Source organism: Macrobrachium nipponense, chromosome 1, assembly GCF_015104395.2.
Source record: "Macrobrachium nipponense isolate FS-2020 chromosome 1, ASM1510439v2, whole genome shotgun sequence".
Taxonomy (NCBI): domain Eukaryota; kingdom Metazoa; phylum Arthropoda; class Malacostraca; order Decapoda; family Palaemonidae; genus Macrobrachium; species Macrobrachium nipponense.
The window spans coordinates 105218204-105245376 of record NC_087200.1 but is presented as its reverse complement, the minus strand read 5'-3'; the positions used below and the strand labels follow the sequence as shown (position 1 = coordinate 105245376).

Sequence of the window (27173 nt, the reverse complement as noted above, 5' to 3'; positions counted from 1 at the left end):
CGCACGTCTCTCAAATAATGCGATGCGAACACTGAGTTACACCTCCAGTAGGTAGACTCGACCAGAGCCTGGAGAGACAAGGATTTGTGAAAAGCCAAAGAAGCCGCTATGGCTCTCACCTCATGCGCTTTCACTCTTAAGAGCTTGAGGTGCTCGTCATCACAGGATATATGCGCCTCTTTAGTAACATCCTTAATGAAGAAAGCTTGGGCGTTCTTTGAAATGGCTCTCTTCGGATCCCTGACCGAGCACCAGAGACTTTCCGTAGTACCTAGTAGTCTCTTCCTTTCAAGGTACAATTTGAGGCTTCTGACCGGACACAGAGTCCTCTCCAATTCTCGCCCTGTAACCGTAGAAAGTCCTTTGACTTTGAAGCTTCTTGGCCATGGTTTGGAAGGGTTCTCATTTTTCGCCAAGAAAAGGGGTTTGAAGAAGCAAATTGCTGAGTCCTTCTTAAACCCAACTTTGCCTTCCAAAGCTTGTAGCTCACTTACCCTTTTGGCTGTAGCGAGAGCGAAAAGGAACAAAGACTTTCTGGTTAGATCTCTAAAGGAGGCTGTATGAGGAGGTTCAAACTTGTTCGACATTAAGAATTTCAGAACCACATCCAAGTTCCAACTAGGGGTTCTAGAAGTCTTGGTTTTAGAGGTCTCAAAAGACAAATTCAGACCTCTATGCCTAAAAACAGCGGCCAGCATACTTCTGTACCCTTTAATAGTAGGGACAGCAAGCTTACACTTCTCCCTCGAGTAAAGGAGGAAGTCGGCGATGTCTGTTACAGAGGTACTGGAAGAGGATACTTTCTGAGCCTTGCTCCATCTCCTAAACACCTCCCACTTCGACTGGTAGACGCGCAAGGTTGTGGATCTCCTGGCTCTTGCAATAGCCTTTGAAGCCTCGCGTGAAAATCCCCTCGCTCTGACGAGTCCTTCAATAGTCTGAAGGCAGTCAGACTGAGAGCGGGGAGGTTCTTGTGGAATCTGTCGAAGTGGGGCTGTCTGAGAAGATCGCTCCTGAGTGGAAGCGACCTGGGAAAATCCATCATCCATTCCAGTACCTCTGTGAACCAATCTTGAGCTGGCCAGAAAGGGGCGATCAGCATCAGTTTCGTTCCTTCTGAGGAGGCAAACTTCCTTACTACTTCCCCTACGATCTTGAATGGGGGAAAAGCATAACCGTCGATCTCCGACCAGTCCAGAAGAAGGCCGTCTATTGCTACTGCCCTCGGATCTGAAATCGGGGAGCAATAATTCTCCAGTCTTGCGTTCCAATGGGTTGCAAATAGATCTAGATTTGGCCTTCCCCAGAGGCTCCACAGCTTTTCGCAAACATCTGGATGGAGAGTCCATTTTGTGGGAAGGACTTGGTCTCTTCAGCTTAGAAGATCTGCTCTCACATTCCTTTCCCCTTGCACAAACCTGGTGAGGAGAGTGATGTTCCTTTCCTCCACCCAGAGAAGCAACTCTTTTGCTGTCTCGTACAGGGAGAAGGAATGAGTTCCTCCCTGCTTCCTGATATAAGCCAGGGCTGTAGTGTTGTCGGCGTTGACTTGAAGCACCGATCCTGTGACCTGCGACTCGAAGTGTATGAGAGCCAGATGAACAGCTGCCAACTCCTTTCTGTTGATGTGCCAGGACACTTGTTCTCCCCTCCAGGTGCCTGAAACTTCTCTCATGCCTAGCGTTGCTCCCCATCCCAATTCCGAGGCGTCTGAATACAACACTAGGCGAGGGCTCGGTAAATGAAGAGACAATCCTTTGTTTAGTTTCTGGGGGTCCAACCACCAACGGAGATCCTCCTTTATCCTGTCCGTAAGATGGAAGGAGTCCGCCAGGTCTTGGGACTTCTGATCCCATTTCTCCCTCAGGTAAAACTGAAGGGGTCTTAGGTGCAGCCTTCCTAAAGAAACGAACTGTTCCAGAGAGGAAAGGGTCCCCAGAAGACTCATCCAGTCCCTCGCGGAACAATGTTCTTTCTCTAGGAAGGCTGCCACTTTCTACAAGCAGCGTTCTCTTCTTTCCTGGGATGGAAAGGCTTGAAAACCCTGAGAATCCATCAGAATCCCCAGATAGACAATGCTTTGCTGGGGGATCAGTTGGGACTTCTCGAGGTTTACTAACAGTCCTAGGGACTGGGTCATTTTCAACGTGAGTGACAAGTCCTCCAGACAGCGATCCTTTGACTGAGCACGTATCAACCAGTCATCTAGATACATTGAGATCCTTACGCCCTCCAAGTGCAGCCAATGAGCTACACTCCTCAGTAGGCCCGTGAACACTTGAGGGGCCATCGAAAGTCCGAAGCACAGAGCCCGAAACTGGAACACTCTTCCTTGAACCATGAACCTGAGGTACTTCCTGGAAGACGGATGAATTGGCACATGGAAATAAGCATCTTGAAGGTCCAGGGACACCATCCAGTCCCCTGGACGAAACGCAGAAAGAACAGAGGAAGTTGTCTCCATCGAGAACTTCTTCTTTATCACGAAGAAGTTCAAAACACTGACGTCCAAAACCGGCCTCCACCCCCCTGAAGCTTTCGGCACCAGAAACAGCCGATTGTAAAAACCTGGGGAATGGAGCTCTTGTACCGGTTCTATGGCTTCTTTGTCCAGCATCTGTTCCACTGATTGAAGAAGGGCCTGACTCCAGACAGGATCCTTGTATCTTGCCGATAACTCCCTTGGAGTTGTTGTCAAGGGAGGCTTCTCCCTGAAGGGGATTAGGTAACCTCTTTCGAGGATAGAGAGGGACCAGACGTCCACCCCTCTCTGTGCCCAGACTTTGGCAAAATTCAGCAGTCTGGCATCTACTGCGGTCTGGAGGACTCGCACTTCACTTGGATTTCCCGAAAGGTCGTCTAGAAGATCTTCCTTTCCTCTCGGGTCTTCGACTCCTGAGAGAGACGCTTGGTACAGAGCTCCCTCGAAAGGGCTGCTTAGAGGGTAACTTCTCTCTCTTGGTCACAGGGACCGCAGGTCTCAATCTCTTGGCCGACTGAGCAAGAAGATCCTGCGTTGCCTTCTCCAATAAAGACCGAGAGATATCCTTCACTGTCTCTTGGGGGAAAAGGTGGCTCGACAGGAGAGAGTACAACAGAGAGGACCTCTGGAGAGGAGACACCGACTTCTTCAGGAAGGAGCTGTACACGGACCTCTTTTTCAATATGCCCAATCCAAAAAGAGAAGCAATCTCAGTAGAGCTGTCCATTACCGCTTTGTATAGACAGGCCAGGACGCTAGTCAATTCCTCCATGCTGATGAAGTCGGGGTCCTGCGCCCTCTTGGCCAGAGCTCCAAGGGGCCAATCCATAAAGGTGAAGACCTCTAAAGTGCAAAAAAAAAACCCTTGAGGAGATGGTCCAGCTCACACATCCCCCAAGTAGCCTTCGCCGAAAGCAGAGCACGCCTACTGGACGAGTCAACGAGAGAAGAAAAATCCGCATCTGCCGATGAGGGAAGTCCCAATCCCATCGGCTCCTTGGTATCATACCAAATCCCTGGTTTCCCGGACAGCTTGGAAGGAGGGCAGGAAAAGACAGTCTTGCCAGCTTCTTTCTTCGACTGAAGCCACTCCCCGAAGCCCTTAAAAGCCTTCTTCATTGAAAGAGTAGGGCGCATCTTGACAAAGGAGGAGGATCTAGAAGACTTAGTGCTTGAGAGTAAAGATCCTGGTGAAGGAGGGTCAGCAGGACGAAGAGAATCTCCAAACTCCTGTAGAAGAAGAGTTGCGAGCCTCTTGTAATCCGAAACTCCAGCGTCCTTAGGGGATTCATCTTCAGAGACAGGAGAAGAGCACTTCCTAGGGGAGGAACTCTTAGAAGGAGAGGCGCTTCTATCCACTGAAGAGCGCCTGGCAGGAGTAAGGCACCTGCTGCTAGTCTGGCGCCTGTCAGGAGAGGCGCTTCTGTCCACTGGAGAGTGCCTGGCAGGAGTAAGGCGCCTGCTGCTAATCTGGTGCCTGTCAGGAGAGGCGCTTCTGTCCACTGGAGCGCGCCTGGCAGGAGAAAGACCCCTGCTGCTAGTCTGGCGCCTGTAAGGAGAGGCGCTTCTGTCCACTGAAGAGCGCCTGGTAGGAGTAAGGCGCCTGCTGCTGATCTGGCGCCAGTCAAGAGAGGCGCTTCTGTCCACTGTAGCGTGCCTGGCAGGAGAAAAACGCCTGCTGCTAGCCTGGCGCCTGTCAGGAGAGGCGCCTCTGTCCAATGGAGAGCGCCTGGCAGGAGTAAAGTGCTTGCTGCTAGTCTGGCGCCAGTCAGGAGAAGGACGAGTGCTACAGGAAGGCCGCTTATAAGAAGAGGGGCGCTTGCTAGGAGAAGAGTGCCTGACATGAGAAGAAGAGTGCCTCTGATGCGTTGAGATCCTGGAAGGGGAGGAACTCCCTTCCAACAGAGGGCGCCTGGACGAAACACACCTACCAGGAGAAGAGCGCCTACTAGGAGAGGATCGTCTGTCAAGAGTAGAGCGCCTCCTCGAAGCAGAGAGCTTAACTGGAGAAGAGCGCCTGCTGCTGGAAGGGCGTATGCTTGAAGAAGGACGCTTACATGAGCTCTTGACGGGAAGAGAGACATCCTTCCTGCGAGAAGCATCCTTGGAAAAGGAGCCTACGAGAGCAGACAACTGTTCCTGGAGGCCTACTTGGAACCGCTTCGTAGATGCCTGAACTCCTTCCGGAGAGGATGCAGGGGATCTTCGAGCTCTCTTCTTATCTGATGGAGAAACCTCTGGAAAAAGCTCCGGGCTGGAATCCAAGGCGTCTCCTCCAGGCTCTCTTCAAGGGGCGCGACTCCGTAGCAGAACTCCAACCGCGCCTGGGCGAAAACAAATCGGAAGCCGAAAAACACTTCCTCAGGATGCCTTTACTGTGGCGATCCGAGGGAACCTGGGACGCATCAACAGGACCTGACCGTTGGGGATGCTATACATCCTCCTTACGGCTGTCGACATTCCTCCTCCCCTGGTCCTGGGAGTTTGGAAGAGGTCTAGGCCTAGGAGCAATGCAGAGCCGGTCAGACGCCCCCTCCACTGCACTGGGGACACTGCACACATCACTGTCACTCTTACCTTTAGCTTCTTCCATCGCACGCAGTTGCGACTGCATCTTACGGATGGAGGCCTTCATAGCTACCATCTCAGAAGACGAATCCTTAGGTTCGATGCAGGGAGAAGGGGCTGAAGCTAGAGTAGAAGCAGGAGAAACTACATTACGGTTAGGGTCTACTTCAGGATCGAAAGAACCAAAACCTACTAGAGCTTCTAGTGGAAGCCTTCCTAGCTTTATCCTTCTCCAACTTTCTAATGTACGCAGTCAAAGTCTTCCATTCCTGTTCGGTCAAACTCTCACATTCGACACAGGTGTTATTCAAAGCACATTCATTCCCCCGACACCTCATGCAAAGAGTGTGAGGGTCTACCGAAGCTTTCGGTAGCCTCACCTTACACTCCTCTCTCACACACACTCTATACACAGGTGTAACATTAATCTCAGACATATTGAAAGAAAAATCCTATCCAAATCCAAAAACAGTCATCAAAAATTGTATGCCAATCCAAAGATCCAATACATCACCAAAGGTCAATCCAATTAAGATCCTCAGCAAAAGAGAAGAAATTCTAGCAGGAGGAACCAACAACAGATGTTGTCGGAACCGGCGACAGAGAAAATCTGATTAGAAAACGGGAATGGTTCCTAGTCCCAGCACCCAGTGGCGGGAAAGGCAGATCACCTGACCTACCTGTTGCGTGTGCCGCGAGATTTGAAATTCTGTCGGGACGTCGGAGACTATAGCTAAGTATATATCTGCCGGGGAAGTTGCATGTACAAAAATAACTTTTCACAAGGAAGCTGTTTCAACAAACAATCAAAGGCATGCAGAAGCTGAAAGCAGTACCAGTTTGTTAATCATGGAGCTGAGTTACTTTTACAGTAGTAAAATATGTAACAAGCATTTGCCACTAGATAGGTATTTTACCGTAACAAAAATAAAAGTGATTTGGGCAAATCCTGAGTAAGTGAAAGAAATGGGTGAATAATCATCCCAGTTCAGCTGATAAGTCAGTGGGAAACAGAGCCGTTCTTCTCTCTCTCTCTTCAGCACACCGAACACTGACACGAGCAAGCTTTTTTCTCTTTCTTTTTTACTGTATTGCATTTGTTTTCATGTTTTATCATTATGTTAAATTTATTGTGAAATAACATAATATTTATTATGTGAATTGGTGCTGCTTTTACGTATACATATTATAGTAAAGATTTTACTCTCTCTTCACTCCTCAACAATACCATGATGCACGATAACTTAAAATCATTTATTCATCATTCCTCAAAAATATAAATGCTTCCTCCCTCTACCTCAAGTTAGCTGTGTATCACCCTAATGACAAATGATTTTGTTAATCACTTGTGCTAAATTTTATTGTGAAAAGCTTTGTTCTTTCATTTACTATTTTGTTAATTTTGTTCAACTAGACTGTCTCACTCGGCGCACCAAACACTGGCTCAATTAACACTTTTTATTCTGTATTGCATTTGTTTGTTGTCATATTTTATCAATACGTTAAATTTATTGGGAAATTCCCTTTTTATGTAAATTGTTATTGGTTTTACATACATACATACAGTAATATTTTAAATCTCTCCTCAACATATCAACGCTCCTTCGTTCATTCTCAAGTTAGCTGAGCGTGACGTCACCGTGGTTACGTATGATTTTATACATCTTTTATGCTGAATGTTGTATTGAAAGCTATATTTCATATTCAATACTTTATACTTTTATTTATTTTGTCAAATATTGTTGTAATTAAACTACATATTGTAAATGAAAAAAAAAAAAATTAATACATTTTAACTTGTAAGACACATGATACAAAATTTTCTCAAAAATCTTGTTTGAAAAACGGAAATTTCGACATGAGAAACGTTTGACAAACGAGGTACCACTGTACATTCTCACCTGTCTACAATAAATATTCCTCTTGATATGCTTTTTTGTCTTGAATCTGGACTAGATGAAATATACTGATTGGGAGCATAGAAAGCATCCATTACAAGATGAGAACACTTGAAGCGTTCCCCTTCTGAAAACAAGCCAACACAGGAATTGTTCTCACTCAGGATGATGGAGGATACTGGACGACGTAATACGTAAGTCCCTTCAAACACTGCACACAATCTGCAAGATGAAGTTGACAATTAATTTTACATATCTATTTCCCTGAATAACATTACAAATAACACCTGTTTATATGCAAAACACAAAACAGGAGCATTAATGGCACTAAAGGGTGGTCAATAAAAAAAGTTCCTATATGTACTTACTAAAAATAGTAAACATCACTATTTACCCGAGATTAAAATAAAATTTCAGGTTACTGTAATTTCAGAATAATATTCAAATTAACTAAATTATAAAACTTAAATAAAAATAAACACTTACGTATTAAAATCATTACTGTTGAATGACTGAAAGAGCATTTTTAACCCTGCCCCTGTTGCTATCACAGTATATTGTATTAAAAATGTCACAATTGTTTTTCCATTATTTAATATAAACAACCAATTAAATTCTCATTACATATCAAGAATTAGGTACCAAACATCAAATCACACACGGCCTATCTTGCCTTGAATATAAGCAATTGCACACAAGGCTCTGCCATTATAGTACATATATTCTAACTGGTGTAAATCTGTAATGGGAATTTCTTTTTCTTGACATTTTATTAGTTAAGTACAACAATTTTTGAAAGACATCAGAGTAAGTGTGTAAAACTGTAGCACAGGTATTTACTGTAGTTATGTGCTCAGCAAACAGACAAGACACAAGTACTACATTGATATATACTACACAGTACACTTAGGGTCTTCTTATTCAATTGTGACTGGCATACAGTGCACAGAAGTATGCTGTAGGACCATTGTTAGGCTTTTTTCTTAATTTGTAGTTTTGATTTTCAGGATATATACTGTAAAACTGTTCATATACAGGCGGTTCACAGTTTATGACAGTTCCGACTTACAGTGTTCTGAGGTTATGACACTTTTTCACTATATTCAACAGAAATTATTTCCTGGTTTACGACGCACATTCCAGGGTTATGAAGCTTATGATATTACAAGCTGTCTCTGGTTATCAGCGGACTTGGTTATTGGCAATCCAGTTTTATGGCGATATGCCGTTTGTCTAGCGCCATAAAATCGGCAATTTGTGGCATCATATTGAGATGAGTTCCGGTTATCAGCGCCATAAGGATACTTATGGTGCGCCATAAGCGCATAAACAACTGAGTTTCGGTTAATGGTGGTTTTGGCTTATCAGCACACCCCCAAGAACGGAACCCCTGCCGATAACCAGACTGCCAGTAATCCAAAGGAAAAAAAAATCCAAAAAGGCAAAATAGTCAATATCTGAAGTTTTATAATGATAAATGGAGTAAAAATTACATTTTTGAAAGTAAAAGGTATTTTTCCCTAACCATACAAACCTGGAGTCCTTTATTTAGGATAGATTGCAGCTCAGCTAAAACTACCGGCAAATACATTCTTTTATACCAAGGTAGTTAACACTTTCCTATCTGTATAGTTTGAGCACTGAGCCTACCTGAGACCCAAGGTGTCTGGGAGCGCTCGAGAGTGCGAAAAAATAATTTAAAAAATTCAGCAAAAATAGAAATTTGATCCCAACAATGTTCATGTTGCTGTCCTTTTTTTTTTAAATGTTTATATTTTATGGTGGAATAGTCAGAATAAGTCACAGCCCTCTAAATACAAAAAAGGGATTTTGACAAAGGGCAGTGACCTGTGTCGCCCAGTGAAATGGTTCCTTTAGCACTCATTTCTAGGTATAAATATTGCTAAATATACCAGAGAAAAAAGCTATATGGTAATGCCAGAATATTCTGGCTCGCTCACCTTTATTTAAGGTGTCAGTATGGTATCTGGGGCGAGTGTAACCACTACTAGAGGTCCCCTGCCATTTAGTCTCTTCCTTTCTCAATATCCCTCATCTACAGAGGAGCCGTTCTAGACCCCCGCTACCCACTACTGCTACAGCTAGCGCTTTGTTTACCATTCCTGTAGATAGCACCCAAGCTTAGGTCAGATTAGGGTGTGGAAATTAGAGGGTGGGTTTCACTGGGCGACACAGGTCACTGCCCAGAAATAGATTTTTCCTTTGTCAAAATCCCTTTTCTGGGCCTATCCTGTGTCGCTCCATGAAATAGTAACAGAGAATTGGCCCCACCAGCTTGGAAAGTTAGTGTAGATAAATTACAGTAAGTAAATTGAAACTTGCATAATTATTAAATATTATTTAATAAGAGTTATTCAAATACTTAATAAATTTCCTTAATACTATGAGGATTTTTAATGATATCCTTAAACTATAATTCTTATCTACTAATAGGGTTGTATAACCCGACATATAACATTAAATGAATCCTACACCACTAAACAGGAATTTATTTACAAAAAATTGCACCAGATATCCATATGTACAGGCAATAAAGATCATAAACAATCCAGGGGAGATTCAGGTTAAAGTGTGCAACCCAGTAACAACCGAGCTAAGGTCAAGAATGCTAGTGAGGCGGTTAAGAGAGAGAGATGAGAGAGAGACATAGGCTACTAGGCTAGTTACTACCATGCTATGCAGTGTCATGGGAAACTGTGTTCCCCGCTGCCACTGCTGGGAATTTAAGGGCCTCTAAGGATTTTAGGTAGTGGCGTTTAAATACTGTCGGGTATTTCCAGCCTGTATACTTTTTGAGATCATCAAAGTTCATGTGTTGAAAATAATTAACTGATGTAGCTACCGCCCTGACATCATGTGCCAGCGGAATTGATTCCGGGTTAGCTTGTTTGATAAAATATAGAATCTGTATCTGATTCCTTTTAGGGAGATGGTTCCACCATTTTCCCTAATAAACAAGGGGCCTGAAGATTTCATGGCGGTTCTGCTTAAATAGGCTTTTAGTGAATTAACGGGACATAAGGACAGGTCCTGAGGAAGAGGGACAATTTTCCATGGGGCCCACCTATCTTGTGGGTCTTCTTTTTTAGCCAAAAATTGACGATCTGGTAAAAGTAGTAATTCTCCTGATGGGAGGAACCCAATATGGTCTGGTTCTCTAGAAAGGGCCGACAGCTCAGATATTCTAGCTCCTGAGGCCAGACTTATTAGGAATATTGTTTTCCTTATGAGCGTTATATAAGTACATGACTCATTAACAGTGTCCGAAGCTAGCTTAAGGACATCATTTAAGAACCAAGAGACCGTTCGAGGTCTATCTATCGGTCTAAGTCTAGCACAAGCCCTAGGAATAGAAGAAAAATACGAAGCTGTAAGATAAATATTAAATCCAAATTGGAATATTTTCTTTAGTGCCGATTTGGTTGTAGTAATAGTACTCGCTGCTAACCCTTTCTCGAACAAGGTTCTGAAAAAGGTTATCGCCAGATTCGTAGTCATGGTTTGTGCTTCTGTGTCTTTTAAGCAGGTGGCTAGCTTCTTCACTGCTGAATCATATTGACGCAGTGTTGATTCCCATTTATCTGATTCTAGGAACCGGATGTTTTGAGGATCAATGTTGGCATCTTTCTGTGCCGCAAATTTCATGAAGTCCATAAAGTTAGGGCTTTCTGAATTCCTGAGGAAGTGGACACAGTCCACGTTTGTACCAACTGCGTCAGTTTGGGATTGGGAATCCGCCGGGGCCGGAGTCCCAATTCCACTAGCAGAGGGAACCAATTGCTCTTGGGCCAGTTGGGAGCTACTAGTGCGATCTGACCTTTGAAAGTCCTGAGTTTGTTCAGGACCTTCATTAGTAGGTTCACCGGAGGGAAGAGATAAATTCTTTTCCAGATATTCCAATCTATTGCCATAGCGTCTGTGGCATAAGCCAGAGGGTCCAGGTTGGGAGCCACGTAACATGAAAGTTTGTGGTTCGATTCCGTGGCAAAAAGGTCTACTTGAAGCCCGGGCACCTGTTGGCAGATCCATTTGAATGACCCTCCGTCTAGGGTCCACTCCGACTCCAGCGGAGTAGTCCTTGACAGAGAGTCTGCCACTACATTTCTTACTCCCGCTAGGTGAGTGGCCGATAGGTGCCATTGGTTCCTGGCTGCTAGGGCAAATATGGCTATCATTACGTGGTTTACATGGCTCGACTTGGAACCTCCCCTGCTTATGCAGAGGACTAACACTGCGCTGTCCAATACCAGCTTGATATGGATTTTCTTGGCTGGTAAGAGTTTCTTTAGTGTTAGAAACACTGCCATGGCTTTCAGTACATTGATATGTAGCTGGCGGAATGACACTGACCAGGTTCCCTGTACTTTTTTGTAATGTGAGTATCCGCCCCAGCCGCTCAAGGAGGCGTCTGTATGGACTACAAGGGCCGGCGGAGGAAACTGTAGTGGTACTGATTTTGACAGACTCTTGACTTCTGTCCTGGGGCGGAGTCTCTTGCACAAGATCGCCAGGATCCGTGATACTTTGTCCCGGGATCTCCTATTCGCTCTCGATCGCCAAACTCGATTTATATCTTTTAGCTTGGCTTTCATTAGTACATCCGTAACTGATGCAAACTGGAGTGAACCTAGGATTCTTTCCTGGTTCCTCCGGGACGTTTGCTTGCCTTTGAGAAATTGCCTTGTAGCCTAGGCTATTTCTCTCCGTTTTACCGGCGGAATTGATAGTGTGTAAGAGTTTAGGTCCCATTGGATTCCCAGCCACTGAAAACGTGGTGCCGGAGTTAGACGGGACTTGTTCCTATTTATCTGGAAACCTAGGTGTTCCAGGAACTTTATCACTTTGACCGTCTCCTTGCAACATTCTTCGACGTATGTGGCCCATATGAGCCACTCATCCAGATAGGCTACTAACATTACCCTCTGAGTCCTTAACTCATGGACTACTGTTTCCGCTATTTTCGTAAATATTCTGGACGCTATATTGAGCCCGAATGGCATTACTTTGAAGGAATAAGCCTTCTTTCCTAGTCTGAAGCCTAGGAAGGGGCGGAAGTGTCTTGCTATCGGGATATGATAGTAGGCATCTTTAAGATCTATAGAGGTGGTGACGGCCCCACGGGGAAGTAAGGTCCGCACCTGCGATACGGTCAGCATTCGGAACTTGTCGCAATGAATGAATGAGTTTAGATGGGACAAGTCTAGGATTATTCTTAGTTTGTTCGAGTCTTTCTTTGGAACGCTGAACAAGCGCCCTTGAAATTTCAAGTGTTTGACTTCTATCACTGCCTTCTTTTGAAGAAGGTCTTGGGTATACTCTATTAAGTCCGCCGTTGGATTTTGGTAAGAACGGGTTGATGGAGGAGGCCCTTCTTTCCAACTCCATCCCAGACCTTTTGATACGATACTGTGGGCCCAATTGCTGAACCTCCAACGGTTCCGGAAGAGGTACAGCCTCCCTCCTACCTGAGGAGTCTCACTGGTTGGTGGATGGACGGCCACCACGGGCTCCCCGGAAGCCTTTGCCTCGGTTGGAGGCTCTTCCGCCACCTCTCTGTCGGAAGGCTCCTCTGGCACGGCTGCCTCTGGCAAACCTGTTATACCCTTGAAACACTTGAGTTTCAAAGGTAGCATTGTAAGCCGGAGAGACGGAGGAGGAGGTCGAAGCCTGGGATTGTTGCGACGGTTGAGTCAGAAGCACAAACCGCTGTTGCAGTTGTGCTTTTGATGTTGATGGTTGACTCACTTGAGCTACCGGAACCGCCTGGACCATCGTGGTTGAGAGGATTGGAAGAATTGAAACTTCCTCAACTTCTTCTTACCTTTGGGATTCGTTCCAGCGGACTCGGATTTCCTTTTAGGAATGAGTCCCCAGCGAATCTTCAGACTCTGCTTCACCCTCACTACCTCCACCAAGACTTCGTTAACGGCGGAGACGGGGAAGAGGTTTGCTCCCCAGATGGAGGATCCAATTAACCCTTATACGCCGACTGGACGTATTTTACGTCGACATTTTTTGTCTCTTGGGTGCCGACTGGACGTATTTTACGTCGACATAAAAAAGTTTTTTTAAAAATTCGCGGAAAAATACTTTTAGGCCTACCAGCCGAAAACTCTTGAATCACGCGCCTTGGGGGATGCTGGGAGTTCATGGATCAAGGTGTTGTTTTGTTTACAATCGTTACGCAGGCGCGCAAGCGCGAATTTCTTTCTTGCCGCACTAAAAAGTATCTGTGACACATCTTGGAAATTATTTCGTCACTATGACATAATTTTTGTACCATTTTAAATTAGCCGTTACATGGAGTTATATATTTGAAAATATGCGCATTTTTATGTAGAATACAACAATAAAATACTCATGATTGTAGCTTTTATCAGTTTTGAGATATTTTCATATAAATAACGATAAGTGCCAAAATTTCAACCTTTGGTCAACTTTGACTCTACCGAAATGGTCGAAAAACGCAATTGTAAGCTAAAACTCTTATATTTTAGTAATATTCAATCATTTACCTTCATTTTGCAACTAATTGGAAGTCTCTAGCACAACATTTCGATTTATAGTGAATTTATGAAAAAACTTTTTCCTTACGTCCGCGCGGTAACTCTTCCAAAAAAAATCATACATGCGATTGTGGTAATGTTTGCACCATTTTAAATTAGCCGTTACATAAAGTTTTATGTATGAAAATGTGCGCAATTTAATGCACAATACAACTAAAAACAACCCATGGTTGTAGCTTTTATCAATTTTGAAATACTTTCATATAAAAATGATGTGACAAATTTTCAACCTTTGGTCAACTTTGACCCTACCGAAATGGTCGAAAAACGCAATTGTAAGCTAAAACGCTTCTATTCTAGTAATATTCAATCATTTACCTTCATTTTGCAACAAATTGGAAGTCTCTAGCACAATATTTCGATTTATGGTGAATTTATGAAAAAAATAAAATTTTCTTTACGTCCGCGCGGTAACTCTTCCGAAAAAATCATACGTGGGATTGTGGTAATGTTTGCACCATTTTAAATAAGCCGTTACATAAAGTTTTATATATGAAAATGTGCGCAATTTTATGTAGAATACAACAAAAAATAATTGAAGGTTGTAGCTTTTCTCATTTTTGAAATATTTGCATATAAATCACGATAAATAGAAAAAATGGCAATTTGTCGAAAATTGCATTTTTCCTAACTATACAAACCTGAGGTCCTTTAACAATAGGAAGTAGCTAGCGGCAGCTGGAACGGTCGTAAGCTTCGAACAAGGGGAGAAAGGTAGTTAACTGAGAGGTGAAGAATCACTTTTGCTTTAGGCCCATGCAAAAAAATGCAGAGTGAGAGGTGGCATGAGGTGGGACTATATGTAAAGGACCTCAGGTTTGTATAGTTAGGAAAAATGCACTTTTTGACAAATTGCCATTTGTTCCGACACGAATACAAACCCTCTGTCCTTTAACAATAGGAAGACTCACTTCTTGGTGGGAGGAATCTGAGTCTTTTTGGTGAACAGACTGGTGTTCGTCCTACCTTGGAATGCCTCCCTGGTCGTAAGAGCGAGGGAGGGATCCAAGCCTCTGGCAGTTTGATCGGGGTGTGCACCGCAGGATCAATGGTCAGACCTCTGGGCCAAGTACTAATAGAGAGGCAAGCGTATCTCTTCGTACCAGCAAGCAAGAACTTGTTCCTGTTTGCAAGGGGCAACATAAAGTATGGGTTTGTCTCAAGCTGGCATCCACTTCCTCCCCCTTGTTGGAGGAAGTGGTGGATATATGCTCCTATCCCTAGTGAAAGGGATAGGATGGGGCTCTGTTGAGTAGCTCACCTGCATCTCGTCCTTATCCAGCAGGGTGACGACCGTGTCCCTCTACCCACAGGTAGAGGGGAAGAAAAAGATGGGAAGAGGAGCCAGTCACACTCTCATTCACTCATCCATTCTTACAGTCACACCAGGACTCGATGCTGTTCAGCCTGCGAGGGTCTGGGTTCGCTACACAACGTGTTGAGCAACCACCACGAGTCCCAAGGAAAAAGATCCAAGGACCTGTGGGTAATATCCCGAAGGTAGAAGGAGGTGCATGTGGTCTGGTTTGACCAGACCCCTGCCTTCAGTACCTGTGCCACGGAGAAGTTCTTGTGGACAAAGCAGCATCTTCGCATCAAAGGCTGTGAAGTCCATTAGGGAGGGGATTGTGAACAACTCGAACCGATCGTCAGGGACCGAAGGGTTCTGAGTCTTCTCTACGAAGTTCGGTACGAAATCGAGCGTCACGGATCCCCATCCCCTAAATGCTTGACTTCGCAGGAAAAGTCATGCAGTTCCCTCAGAGGAAAAGAAGGGAATAGTCGCATGACCTATCCCTCTTCTCGACTTCGGTGAAGTCCAGTACCCATACTGATCTGTCTGTGTGCAACGAAGAGTCTCGCATCCTCCTATCCCCATGCAGTGAAGTTCTTCTCGGTAGTGGATAGGACACCGCCACTTGATGGTGGGTGTCGATGGTATGGGTACTGGGACAAGCTATTAGGACAAAGTAATGATTGATCGGGAACCACCGAACTAAGTCCACAGCGTAGTTCGTAACTGACTCGGGCGCTCTGACAGCTGCCGACTGACTGGATCGGTAGTAAGGCAAGTTGTCCAAGCATCTGAGTAAGTCACGTGACCTTCGCCCTTTAAAGGGTTATGCCGAGAGACCAAACTAATAGTGTATTTGTTTGTCACCCATGCCGGACGGTGAGGTGATTATTCTCTTAAGGCATGTGCCCAACAGGCGAAAGTCAATTGCCTTCTAGAGACCGAGGTCCCTGAAGGCAAGACATTCTCATAGTTGTTGAATCTCAGCTAAGGAGAAACAACACTATGTGCCGTTGAAGACGAAGGCAGACATTGAATGCAACCTACGTCTTCACAGACGAATCGAGAGAAGGATTCTCAAGATTCAGAACCTGTGCTTACAAATGACTGAAAACGCTAACCGCTATTTCATTGCTGTCCGGTGAGGAGACGTCGTTGCAATGAAAGCGGGGCGCTTTTCAGTAATGAAAACACAGGGGAAAGCCACCTGAAGAACTGCTTCTCATGGGCTGAACATTTGGAAGTAGAGCTGTCAGGTCGGAGAGTAGGCGATGTCTTCTGACACCTGTTAATTCGGGGTGAACAATGAACAATTGCACACCTACGAATACGAGATATTTTGAAGACAAACTCAGATGTCTGCAAAATCATTTGCATTATCGCAGTGCGATGCAGCGGGAGACTAGTACAGACTTTTGTTACCGTGCGGTAAACAGAAAGATGAAAGAATCCAAGAGATATCTCTGTTGAAAATTCTCGCAATGTCGAAGGCGATGGACTCGAGCGTCACAGCAGTAGATGGCCCTTCATTATTGCGAGAATCCCCGTTAATCAGAAACCTAAGTCCATGATTGTTGGGCAGAGATACAGTTCGGTAGTCAATCAAAGCAGGGGAGAGAGAGACATAACTGACCGCGCATCTCGGAGACCCAGCTGATACTGAGCTGCTATCAGACAGTTCAATACGCAGTAGCTGAGCTCTCGCTGACTCGTCATCCTGAGTTGCCAGGTAATCCATTCCACAAAGGAATGTGTTCGGCTAGAACCATCGAGCATAAAAAAAATATGCTCGAGCAATTATATTTAAACGAAACGGATTTCGGTAAATACAAAAGCTGATTTGGTGTTGTCGTGACAATACCAAGTATCTAAAATCGAAACTGGTAACTGCTGGGAGGTTGCAGGCAACCCCGAGTTGCAGTTCAATTAAGATACAATTCGTCTCGGTCACAATCCGTAGAGTTAACTACGGTATGCGCCTACCCCCCTGACAATTCAACTGCTTAACAGAATCATGTCGCGAGGGTAATATACATAGTATATTTGTAGGTTCTGTACAACGACTTCCATCCTAAATTCTCTTTCCCTCGAGGAATGAGAATAAGGATTGGAGATCGACCGCCTTCGTTCTCTAGTCAAGAGAGTGAAAGAGAAATCTTCTCCGAAGGAAAGCTTTAATGGTGAACAGAATACCGAAGACGATAGTTCAAGCCAAACTGGATGTTCCCGTCCGTTCTTCTCTATTCCAGGTTGGTCGCCTACTGTGAGATACTCTTCTTCAGCAGCAGTCTTCTTCCCAATGCTAGAAATTCCAGGAATTCGAGCATAGGCAAGGTTCCCGATTATCGTGTAACAATTATTGGGGATTCTCGTCTCGCTCACTTTGGACCGTGGTCTCGCCTAAGTGTTTGGAGATCGTAAAAAAACTCGAACACTCTGAATGCGCTAGAAATTCTGTAGAATTCTAAGCACTCTGCGAAACCCCCACCGAATTCGTCAAACGATATTGGCTGGTGGTCCTCTCGATTCCCATAGAAATCGAGGATGGGGCAGGATCCCTCCTCAACGACCGGGGCTTACGTCAGGTAGGACCCGAAGGTCCCCCCGGTAGCGCAGTCCCCAACGTGGGATCCTACAGAGAAATCTCTGTAGGATCCCTCCCCTTTCCCTCGTAGCCGTAAGGAGAGAGGGAATGGGGGAGGAATTGGATACTCGCTCGCCTTCCCAGTGGAACTAGCAGTTGGAGAAGAGTAGGAGCAGCCATCGCCGGCCTCTCAGAGTCTGGGAAAACGTATCGTCAGGAGAAAAACGTTTTCTCGAGGAGGGTTACGAACTCGCACTGTAGGTAAGGGTCTGCCGCCACTGTGAACGTCGTCTGGGTGGGGCTGATCAACACCTGACAGGAGAGAGCCGATACCGTCCTTCGACTCATTCCAGTCCTCGTCGAGGTCGAAACCTCTCAGGAGGACCGAAGGGGTATTTAAATACGGTGTCCGAAGACACGTAGAAACGCCGCTGTCGCAGTAGAGGAGGTGGAAGTAGCTTGTTCGACCGGCCAGATCTGAGAGAGCCTTCTTATCCGGAGACGAGAGACTGGTTCAAGACAGAATCGGCAAGCTCCAATCGCGGCAGACCCACCGTCGGTTTGGGTTCCTCTCGGGCCCCAAAACGACTCAAGCCGAGACGTGGGCTCTGCTGGTGGGAGCAGCGATCCTTCCCCGAGGTCATTGCGGTGATGAATCACCGCTATAACCTCGACAAAGTTCCTCTGGATCTCGGAAGTCACAGCATCTTGTAGAGTAGGACTGTCAAGCCCCTCGCACAAGAGCATTCCGAGAACCTCCCCCTTAAGGAGGAGGAACTGCAATAGACCCCTCTCGGATTCCTCCTGCCACTTGCGCTTACGTCCTGGTCGGTCCAAAGATCGTACCTGGTACTTATGGCGTTGTGACAGGATCGTGCAGGGCATGCCCCTCACGATCACCCCGCTGTGCCCCGCTCTTCCTGGTGCAAACCGAGGAAGTTGCAGGCACGGGAGAGGAAGACATGACGCTCCTCTTTCGCTTGCTGGCAGAACCAGCGGACTTGGAGGGCTGCAGGCGATCGCCAACTTGCAGGCCTAGTCGAGCTGTTTCCCAGGGAAATGGCTGGACCGAGAACAGCGGCCCCGATCTCGTGTGCAGAGGAGCTGCTGCTGGTCCCCCTATCCGCCTGGTCCCTGTGGGAGCGGCGGTCAGGAGACCTGCAGAGACCAATGTCGCGGTGAGACCGGTGCGTGTCCTCGCGGCGCGTCATACCGCTGGTACCAGCCGAGGCTGGCACCAACGATCGGGAGGGGGGAACCTCTTCCCAGCCTCAGCCCGTGGCTGGTCAGAGACAGTCACGTCTACCAGGGTTACCAGCTGGTCGCTGCGAGAGCGGCCGCTGGCCTAGCGAGAGTCACATGAGCGGTTCTCACCAGCTTCTGCTCCGTGCCGCGGTCCTGACGCCGAAACTTTGGCTGCACGGTCTCCCGAGGGAGAGCGTACACTCGGGATCTCTCTCGAACGAGAGACCGAGCCGGAACCTGGCGTAGCGGCATCGCCGCTAGCACCAGGCGAGGAAGTACCAGTGCTAACCGGTACTCCTCTGGTCCCCGTCTATCTCTTCCTTACGGAAAGGGAGACGGGCCCCGCTCCCAAAGGAGCAGGAGGACCAGCAGAAGGACCCCCGTCCCACCGGGGTGGGCGAGCCCTTAGAAGTTCCCGAAGGAAACTTCTTAGGGGGGGAGGCAGCCTTCTTCTTCTTCAGCTTATGGGCCTTAGAAGTCGAAGGGGAAGAGGCAGCAGCAGACGATGAAGACGAAGATGACACCTTCCTCTTCTTCTTCCTCTTCCTCGTCAGCTCACGCAGGACAGTCGTCAGGTCTTCCATCCAGGCCGGAGCCAGGGCTATTGCCGAAGCAACACGGCCCGACTGCACCTGTCCGGAGGGACCTGGGATTGGGGAAAGACACACCGTGGGCAGGACCAGCATGGACAGGCGCAGGAACCAGGAGCGACAGGTACAGCAACCAGCTCAGGAGCGGCAGGAACAGCGGCAGCGGTAGACACAGAAGGGACAGCCAAGCCAGCAGCGGGAACCACATCAGCGGCAGGTACGGCAGGCCCAGCTATCGCCTCGTAGAATCATCGGCAGCCAGCGCCTGGAACAGTGGAAGTCTGGGGCAGGCAACACAGGCGGCGGCGGCATACCCCCCCTCGGTACGGCGGCGACCGGCCCTAGTAGCGGCAGACGGCGTCACCGACACAGCATGGGGAGTGTAGACCAGGCGGGGGGGAGGAGCATAAGCGGCCGTGGAGGTAGTAGTGGAGACCGCTTCATGGGTCACCGCCCCAGACCTCGCTAGACGCTGCAGCAGCCCGTGGATGCTAGGCACGCCCTGCCGCCGCAGTGGTCCATACCTGTCCAAGGTCGTCTCCCACGGATGTAGCACCTGTGGTAGCACAGACAGATTAGTAAGAGGGGTTCCCTCACGCACGGGGGGGAGACATGCCCCACCCCGAACGCAAGGAAGACCCCAAATACTAAATACAACGAGGAAGCTGAGCGGGGGGCAGGAAAGAAGACGAAGAATCGCATACCAAGGGAGTCGCGGGAGAGCTTTCCGACAACTTCCTGGCAGACCTTCGCTTCCCCTACCCCCGCACAGCAGTGAAAAGTAATATGAAAATGAAACAGAATACTGCACTTGCCATTCACTTCATAGAACATAAAGGGGGAAGGATCAATTCCCGGGTAAGAGCGGAAACTTGATCCATAATAATATGATGCTATCATAAAATATATATGAAAATGAAACAGAATACTGCACTTGCGATTTCACTTTCACAGAAAATAAATCGTAAGGATCAATTCCCAGGTAAGAGCGGAAATTGATCCAAAATTAAAATTGATGCAATTAAATAAGTGAAAATGAAAAAGAATACTGCAATTGCGAATCCACTTTCATTGCATTCTAATCATACAAAAATAAGAGACTCGTGCCGATAGCATTCACGCTCTTGGCAACGAACGCACAGGGCAAAAATATAATGAAAAGAGTACTTACATTTTTCAATTACACACTTTCGCCCAAAATACATGACTCGACACGAGCGCGCCCGCCCTCGGCACCGAGACATAATTCAAGGGTATCAATTTCATGAAAAGAGCGGAAACCGCCGCATCTACGGCGATAGCTCCATGTTGGCTCATAATTAAGAAGTGAAAATGAAAACAGTGTACTTACAGATTCATTTTCAAGTCAAACAAACCATTAGTAGAAAACACAATATAAACAAAGCATATGACGATGAAGCGGGCAGAGAGCGATGACGAACACGTCCTTCACACCCGCGGCCGAAAGCAAAAAGTGATTCTTCACCTCTCAGGCGCGCGGGCGCGCGCACTGTCGGACAAGCAGTTAACTACCGTTCTCCCCTTGCTCGAAGCTTACGACCGTTCCAGCTGCCGCTAGCTACTTCCTATTGTTAAAGGACCGAGGGTTTGTATTCGTGTCGGAACAAAAACCACGTTCGGTCAACTTTGACTCTACTGAAATGGTCGAAAAACGCAATTGTAAACTAAAACTCTAACAGTCTAGTAATATTCAGTCATTTATCTTCATCTTGAAACAAATTCGAAGTCTCTAGCACAATATTTAGATTTATGGTGAATTTAAAAAAAAAAACTTTCCTTCCCTCCGCACGCGGATTCTCCGCCACAAATCTCCAAAATGCGTATGTCCCATTCTCGGAATATTTGCTCCGTTTCATATTAGGCATTTCATAGAGTTTCATATATGAAAATGTGCGCAATTCCATATTTGAAGGTTGTAGCTCTTCTTATTTCCGAAATAATTGCATATAAAAAAATTATAAAAAATTCGAAATTCGGTCAACTTTAACTCATCAAATATGGTTGAAAACTGCATTTGTAAGCTAATATTCTTACAGTATAGTAATATTCAATCATTTGTCTTCATTTTGAAAGAAATTGGAAGTCTCTAGGACAATAATTAGATTTATGGTGAATTTTTGAAAAAAATATTTGTTTACGTCCGCGCATTACAAATTCATGCATTATTTTGTGATAATATTTTCTCTGTGTTGCTTTTATTGTTTTACAATGTGTTATATACCAAAATGATCACAATTTAGTGTACATTACAACAAAAAAAAAGTAACTTGTTACCTTTAACCGTTTTGCGCACAGCGCTATTTGAATACAATTATATATGAAATTTCGTTTTTGCGCTATCACATATTGCATTATTTATATATGATAATGATAATTTTTTTCATTTCTGATGGTTGCATACTAAACTTCAGCCAATGATAAAAAAAAGGAGCCAAAAATGAACTCTTAATCTTGAAAACTAAGCGCGCTGTGATTTTTTGAAAAAAATTATTTTTCCGCTTCCGCACTCGCTCTGAAACCCCTCCGGCACACGGGAGACTTTTTTTTTTACCGCTTCGGCGTTTAAGGGTTAATTTATTTGGTTCATGGCGAATGGATGCTTCAGCCAGAACGTGCTTCCTACAATTTCGCCTTACTACCACAAAGTCATACAAGTCACATTGTACCGTGTGAGCAATGACTTTGCAAGTACGTACTTTGAACAACTCCTCATCTTCGTAAATGAGCGATGTCATTTCCGACATGGTGGCGGAGTTGAGGGACCTACTCAGCCTTAATCTGGCGTCATACTCGGCCTAGGAAGCCGCTCGCTGAACACTGTGTTACCACAGTCCGGCGCCAGCTTACCTGCAGAAAATGTGGCAGGGGCATCTACCCAACAGTTTGTGCTTCCGGGGAACAGAATGGAAGGCAAATCTGTTTCCCGGAGCTGTGGCATTGGTTTGTCTTCCATGGCTGCTTGCATGGTCAGCTCAGCCACTTTGGATAGACATGGGGTAGGCGTTTCTTTGTTTACCGCGAAGATGGTAAAAGGGCTCTTATGAGCCGTCAACTTGGTGTTGACGCACTGCCACTCTTTCAAGTTCCAGAGCCAAGCTTGAGCTTGCTCCCTGGGGAAGATGACTGTTTCTTTGGGGATTTTATCTTCCCTTATCATCGCGTCTTCTGTTAAGACGGACGTAGCCAATGAAGGGGAACTGGAGCCATGGAGGATAGAACTCGAAGTCTTCCAGTCTTCTAGTTCCGCACCCCTCGATAGTAAGCATACCATCCAAGAACGGTGCATATGCTGCTGACCTCCAAGGGTTGTTACTCTTGAAGGGAGGCAGCTTTAAGGAGTCTAGCATTGGCAGGGGAAGAATTACCTGTCCGGACTGAGGCTGTCCTGTTGCCATCGAGTCTCGGAGACCAGCCACTAGGTTCTCCTGAGCAATCATCCTCTCCGATAAGGATTGGATGGACTGGCCTGAGGATTCCAACGTGGATGACAGCTGGGAGAACATCTCCTGGAACTTGGTCTGGACCAAGGTTCCTACCATGTTCCCCATCTGCTGCATCATACTTGCAGAGAATGCCTCTGGGTCAAAGCTAGATACCGGGGTCCTAGCTTTCGGAACCTTTGCTCTCGACCTCTGTTGAGGGGGAGTAGCTTTTGCCGTGTCCGCCTTGGGGTTAGGAGCCGATGGCTTAGTGACGCGGCTGGTTCCGGACCTTGGCTTAGGCAAGGACTTCTTCATAGCCTTAAAGTCAACCGGGTTTTTTACTTTAGGGATCACCGAGGATGACTTCAGTCTAACCGACTGAAGCTTCCCGGCGAATCCCTGGAATGAAGTGGTAGAAGAGAAAGAGGAAGACTGAGATGGGCTCAAGAGCAAGTCTTGAGCCCCTAAACTACTTGCCTCACCAACATTCCTACCTTCGCCCTGGTTGTCCACAATCATGGGCTCCCTGTCCAGGTATAAGGCCGCCACATCTCCGACCACCTCCTCGCCGAAACCCTCCTCCGGCGCGGCCATGGTCTCCACCTGGATCCTGGCGATGATGGGAGCCGCTACCACTGCCTCTACTGCCGATGACTTCTTGGCTCTGGGGTAGACGATTCCAGCCATCTCATAAGAGAGCATGTAGGGCTGAGTCTTCTTGGCATTGCGGCCAAATCCGCCGACCCAGGTCTTCAGGGTAGCCAGTGCTGCGTCCCTGACGGCTTGGATACTCTGTAAGAGGAAGTTATGTCAATTCTTAAACTAAATACTATCCTTAGTCTAGTATGAATCAACACGATATAGTCCATCTGACACTCATTGTATCATTATCAAGAATGGCACATACCGACTCGGAGGTGAGCTCGTTCACGAGGCCATAGCAGACCTCACATCCCTCGTGGTGCCAAACCAACAGGTCTCCCACCTTGACCACACAACCAGCGTGGGTCCTACACACTACGTGCCCAACAGGGCTCTTGGAGGACGGCAGTGCATCCCGTCTCCAAACACTGCAAGATCTGTAAGTCAAATGATACATGAGTATCACTATTTAGACCCACCGGAGGTGTGTCCGGTGAGGCATGCATTATTCAACAGTCATCAGAGGTGACTCCGGTGACAGAATATTTTGACCACACCACTAGGGTATCATGCGTCCTTGTTCTCACCAGCTCCGGGGTCCAGCTCATGTTCTTGTCATGCCTTAAGTATAGGGCTGGTGGAGCAGGGCAGGTTAAGTGAAAACCTGTCCTGACTCCAGTGGCGCTGGAGACGTAAAATCTAGTAAATTAAGATTGCGTCTCAAGCCCATTCTCCATTCCTTTAGGGTGAGGGATGGAAAGAGACAATTCAAGACAAGTGAACAAGGCCGATGGGCTAGTGTTAACAATGTACCTCGGTTTGAAATACCAGGCGGAGTAATAAGTCCGCCGTAGTAAACAAACTGAAGTATAATAAGATAGATATCTTATTAGATAAAACTAACAGTATATGTATCTAACGTACATAACCACATGTGTATATATATGTGTGCATGCATAACTAACTGATCCAACAGCAGTGGATCGTTACCTATTCCGTGTCTAAATTCACCTAGCTATCCCGATACTGGGTCCGGCTTCATGGGAACAGAACAGGGGGGTCGGAAAAACCTACGCCCATATCTGGTCAGTAAGGAATCATGGTCAGTAAGGAATCAGAGCTATTTGCATAGCCAATACCTTGAAGCCGGGATCCCGGATCCGCCGGAGCGGGGGACAGGATTGGTGAAAAAAGACCGTGGAAAGGGATATGACAACGTGGGCCGGAGAGCGCAACGCCTGGTCGAGCCAGGTGGCCATCCAAGGCTCGCCCGAGCAGGGCACCCTCCCCACCACTCATACAGAGCATGGTGCGGTGAGCCTACCCCCCGAATCGCACTCCCTGCCCCCCCCCCCCCCTCCCTTATTAGGCGAGGAACTCGGATCGGCTACGTGGCGTAGCGTGAGTGAGTCCTATACCCCACCGAGGTAGATGCGTGGGGGAGGGAGGTCGGCTAGCGGGGTGGCTCGCACGCGATCAGCTGGTAACCCTCGCAGCCGGGTGTACCACCACGTTGTAGGAAGGGTCCCACTGATTGGAATAGAAGGCTTATAGGCCTACTAACACATGCTACTAATAAATATCCGTATATTCGGATCTAAACATAACACATATATATACATACTGTCCTAATGAGGGGGAGATATGAAAAGAAACTAATTATGGAGCGAGAGAGAAAGCAACAGGTCCTCTCGAACTGCTGGCCTAACCTTCACAAACCGAAACGATCTGAACAGGTTGACCTGGGAGGCTCTGAGCGGCCTGGCCTAGCTTGCCAAATTGAATTTATTGAATTTATTCAACCGAAAGGCTAGAAGACCAGGGTGGCTCGAGGACCGTAATGTACAGGCTACGGAAGAGCCAAGGCTCTTCTGTATGCAGACAATAGTGTCTCGTAGTAGAACTAAAATATATAAATATAGCCTATTATACACCTTGGCTAGAATATAGGTTGGGATGCCCACCTCAAGATGTAAAATAAGGCTAACTGAACTAGGCTACGTCCCGAGAGCATGCGGTTCGGTTGGTAGGCTATCCCCCGCGATCGGACAAAATACTAGACGTCAGTCAATAATGAAAGCATCTACCAAACGTATGGGGAACTGCTAAATATTTGAAAATCGACTCCAATTAATATAGGGGACTAATTGGGAATCTATAGGAGCATAAATATACGCGGGTAGTGAACCGTGAAATGGCGGCGTGGGGACGGCAACACGCGGGCTGCCGCTCCCTCATATATAATCAAATTAAACATGTTTATATCACCTATCACTACCTTAAAACAAGATCAAACATTAATTGCAGTACTCAACTTAGATGCAGCAACAACTTGACGTTCCATGATGCAAAGATTGGTAATTCCAAACGGAAAACATAGACAAGAGAAAACACGTGTGACGTGAAGAGTGCTAACGAAAGGAATGGTAAACAAAGCGTTAGCCGTAGCAGTAGTGGGTAGCAGGGGTCTAGAACGGCTCCTCTGTAGACGAGGGATATTGAGAAAGGAAGAGACTAAATGGCAGGGGACCTCAGGTAGTGGTTACACTCGCCCCAGATACCATACCGATACCTTAAATAAAGGTGAGCGAGCCAGAATATTCTGGCATTACCATATAGCTTTTTTCTCTGGTATATTTAGCAATATTTATACCTAAAATGAGTGCTAAAGGAACCATTTCACGAAGCGACACAGGGTAGGCCCAGAAAAATGTGAGTTAACAAAAAAAAAATCTTTACTTATTTTTATATTTTTATTCATAACCCAAAAACTATGAAAATCAGGCAAATTAATTATTTTTTATGAGAAAGCCAACAAAATTTTTAAATATCGACATATAAAACAATGGAAAATGAAAAAGTCCAGCTGGTGAAAAATTGACAGAAAAGAGGGTAAGAAACAGAGCACTCTGCCCGGCATATGGTGAGAATTATCGTAAATATACGAAAATGTAGAGGAAAGGTTGAGGAATAAAGTGAGAGACAAGAAAAATGGCTTTAGTAATGGCAACAATTTCATTTTGACGTTATAAGTTGATGGAAACAAAAAAAAAAATGTTACCATTGTCAACATTATCGTTCGTAGCTCAAAAGCTATAACAGTTAGGCGAATAAATTATTTTTTATGAGAAAGCCAACACGATTCTCTAAATATTGACATATAAAACAATGAAAAATGAATGAGTAAAGTTGGTGAAAAAAATTGATAGAAAAGAGGGTAAGAAACAGGGCGCTCTGCCTGGCATATGGTGAGAATTATCACTAGAAAAAAAAAATTTTTGAAGAGCCCTATCTCAGTTATTTTTCATAGAAATTACTTTGTAAATATACGAAAATGTAGAGGAAAAGGGAGAGTCAAGAAAAATGGCTTTGGTAACGGCAACAGTTTCATTTTGACGTTATAAATGGATCAAAGCGAAAAAATTTTTACCATTGTCAACATTATTGTTCATAGCTCAAAAACTATAACAGTTAGGCGAATGAATTATTTTTTATGAAAAAGCCAACAAAATTCTCTAAATACCGACTTAAAAAAGAATGAAAAACGAATAAGTCCAGTTGGTGAAAAATTTATAGAAAAAGAGAGTATGAAACAGTGTGTTTTACCATAAAACCTTTGTAAATGCATATCGGAAAATTTTCTCTCTCGTGACGTCACTATGCAAACAAACACACGTGTCTACAGCAGCTTGGCACGTGTGGTCACTGAGAGCAAAGTGTAGGTGTTATCAGCTGATTTCATTGTGAGAATTTTACTATGCCAGGGATTTGAGCATGCGCAGTACAGGAACTACTTGGCTGGTGTATTGATACCAGAGTTACACAGTCCAAGGTATGATC

The 27173-nt window shown here is 45.9% G+C and overlaps 1 protein-coding gene across 2 annotated transcripts in view; it reads right to left on the bottom strand.

Moving 5' to 3' along the window:
* The window catches only part of LOC135219520 (rab proteins geranylgeranyltransferase component A-like), a 291707-nt gene that overhangs the window by 112226 nt on the left and 152308 nt on the right, over nt 1–27173 (bottom strand). For both annotated transcript variants that reach the window (XM_064256350.1, XM_064256351.1), the window contains exon 9: nt 6952–7170. In XM_064256350.1, the coding sequence (XP_064112420.1) occupies nt 6952–7170 (219 nt within the window). The remainder of the gene's footprint in view (nt 1–6951; nt 7171–27173) is intronic.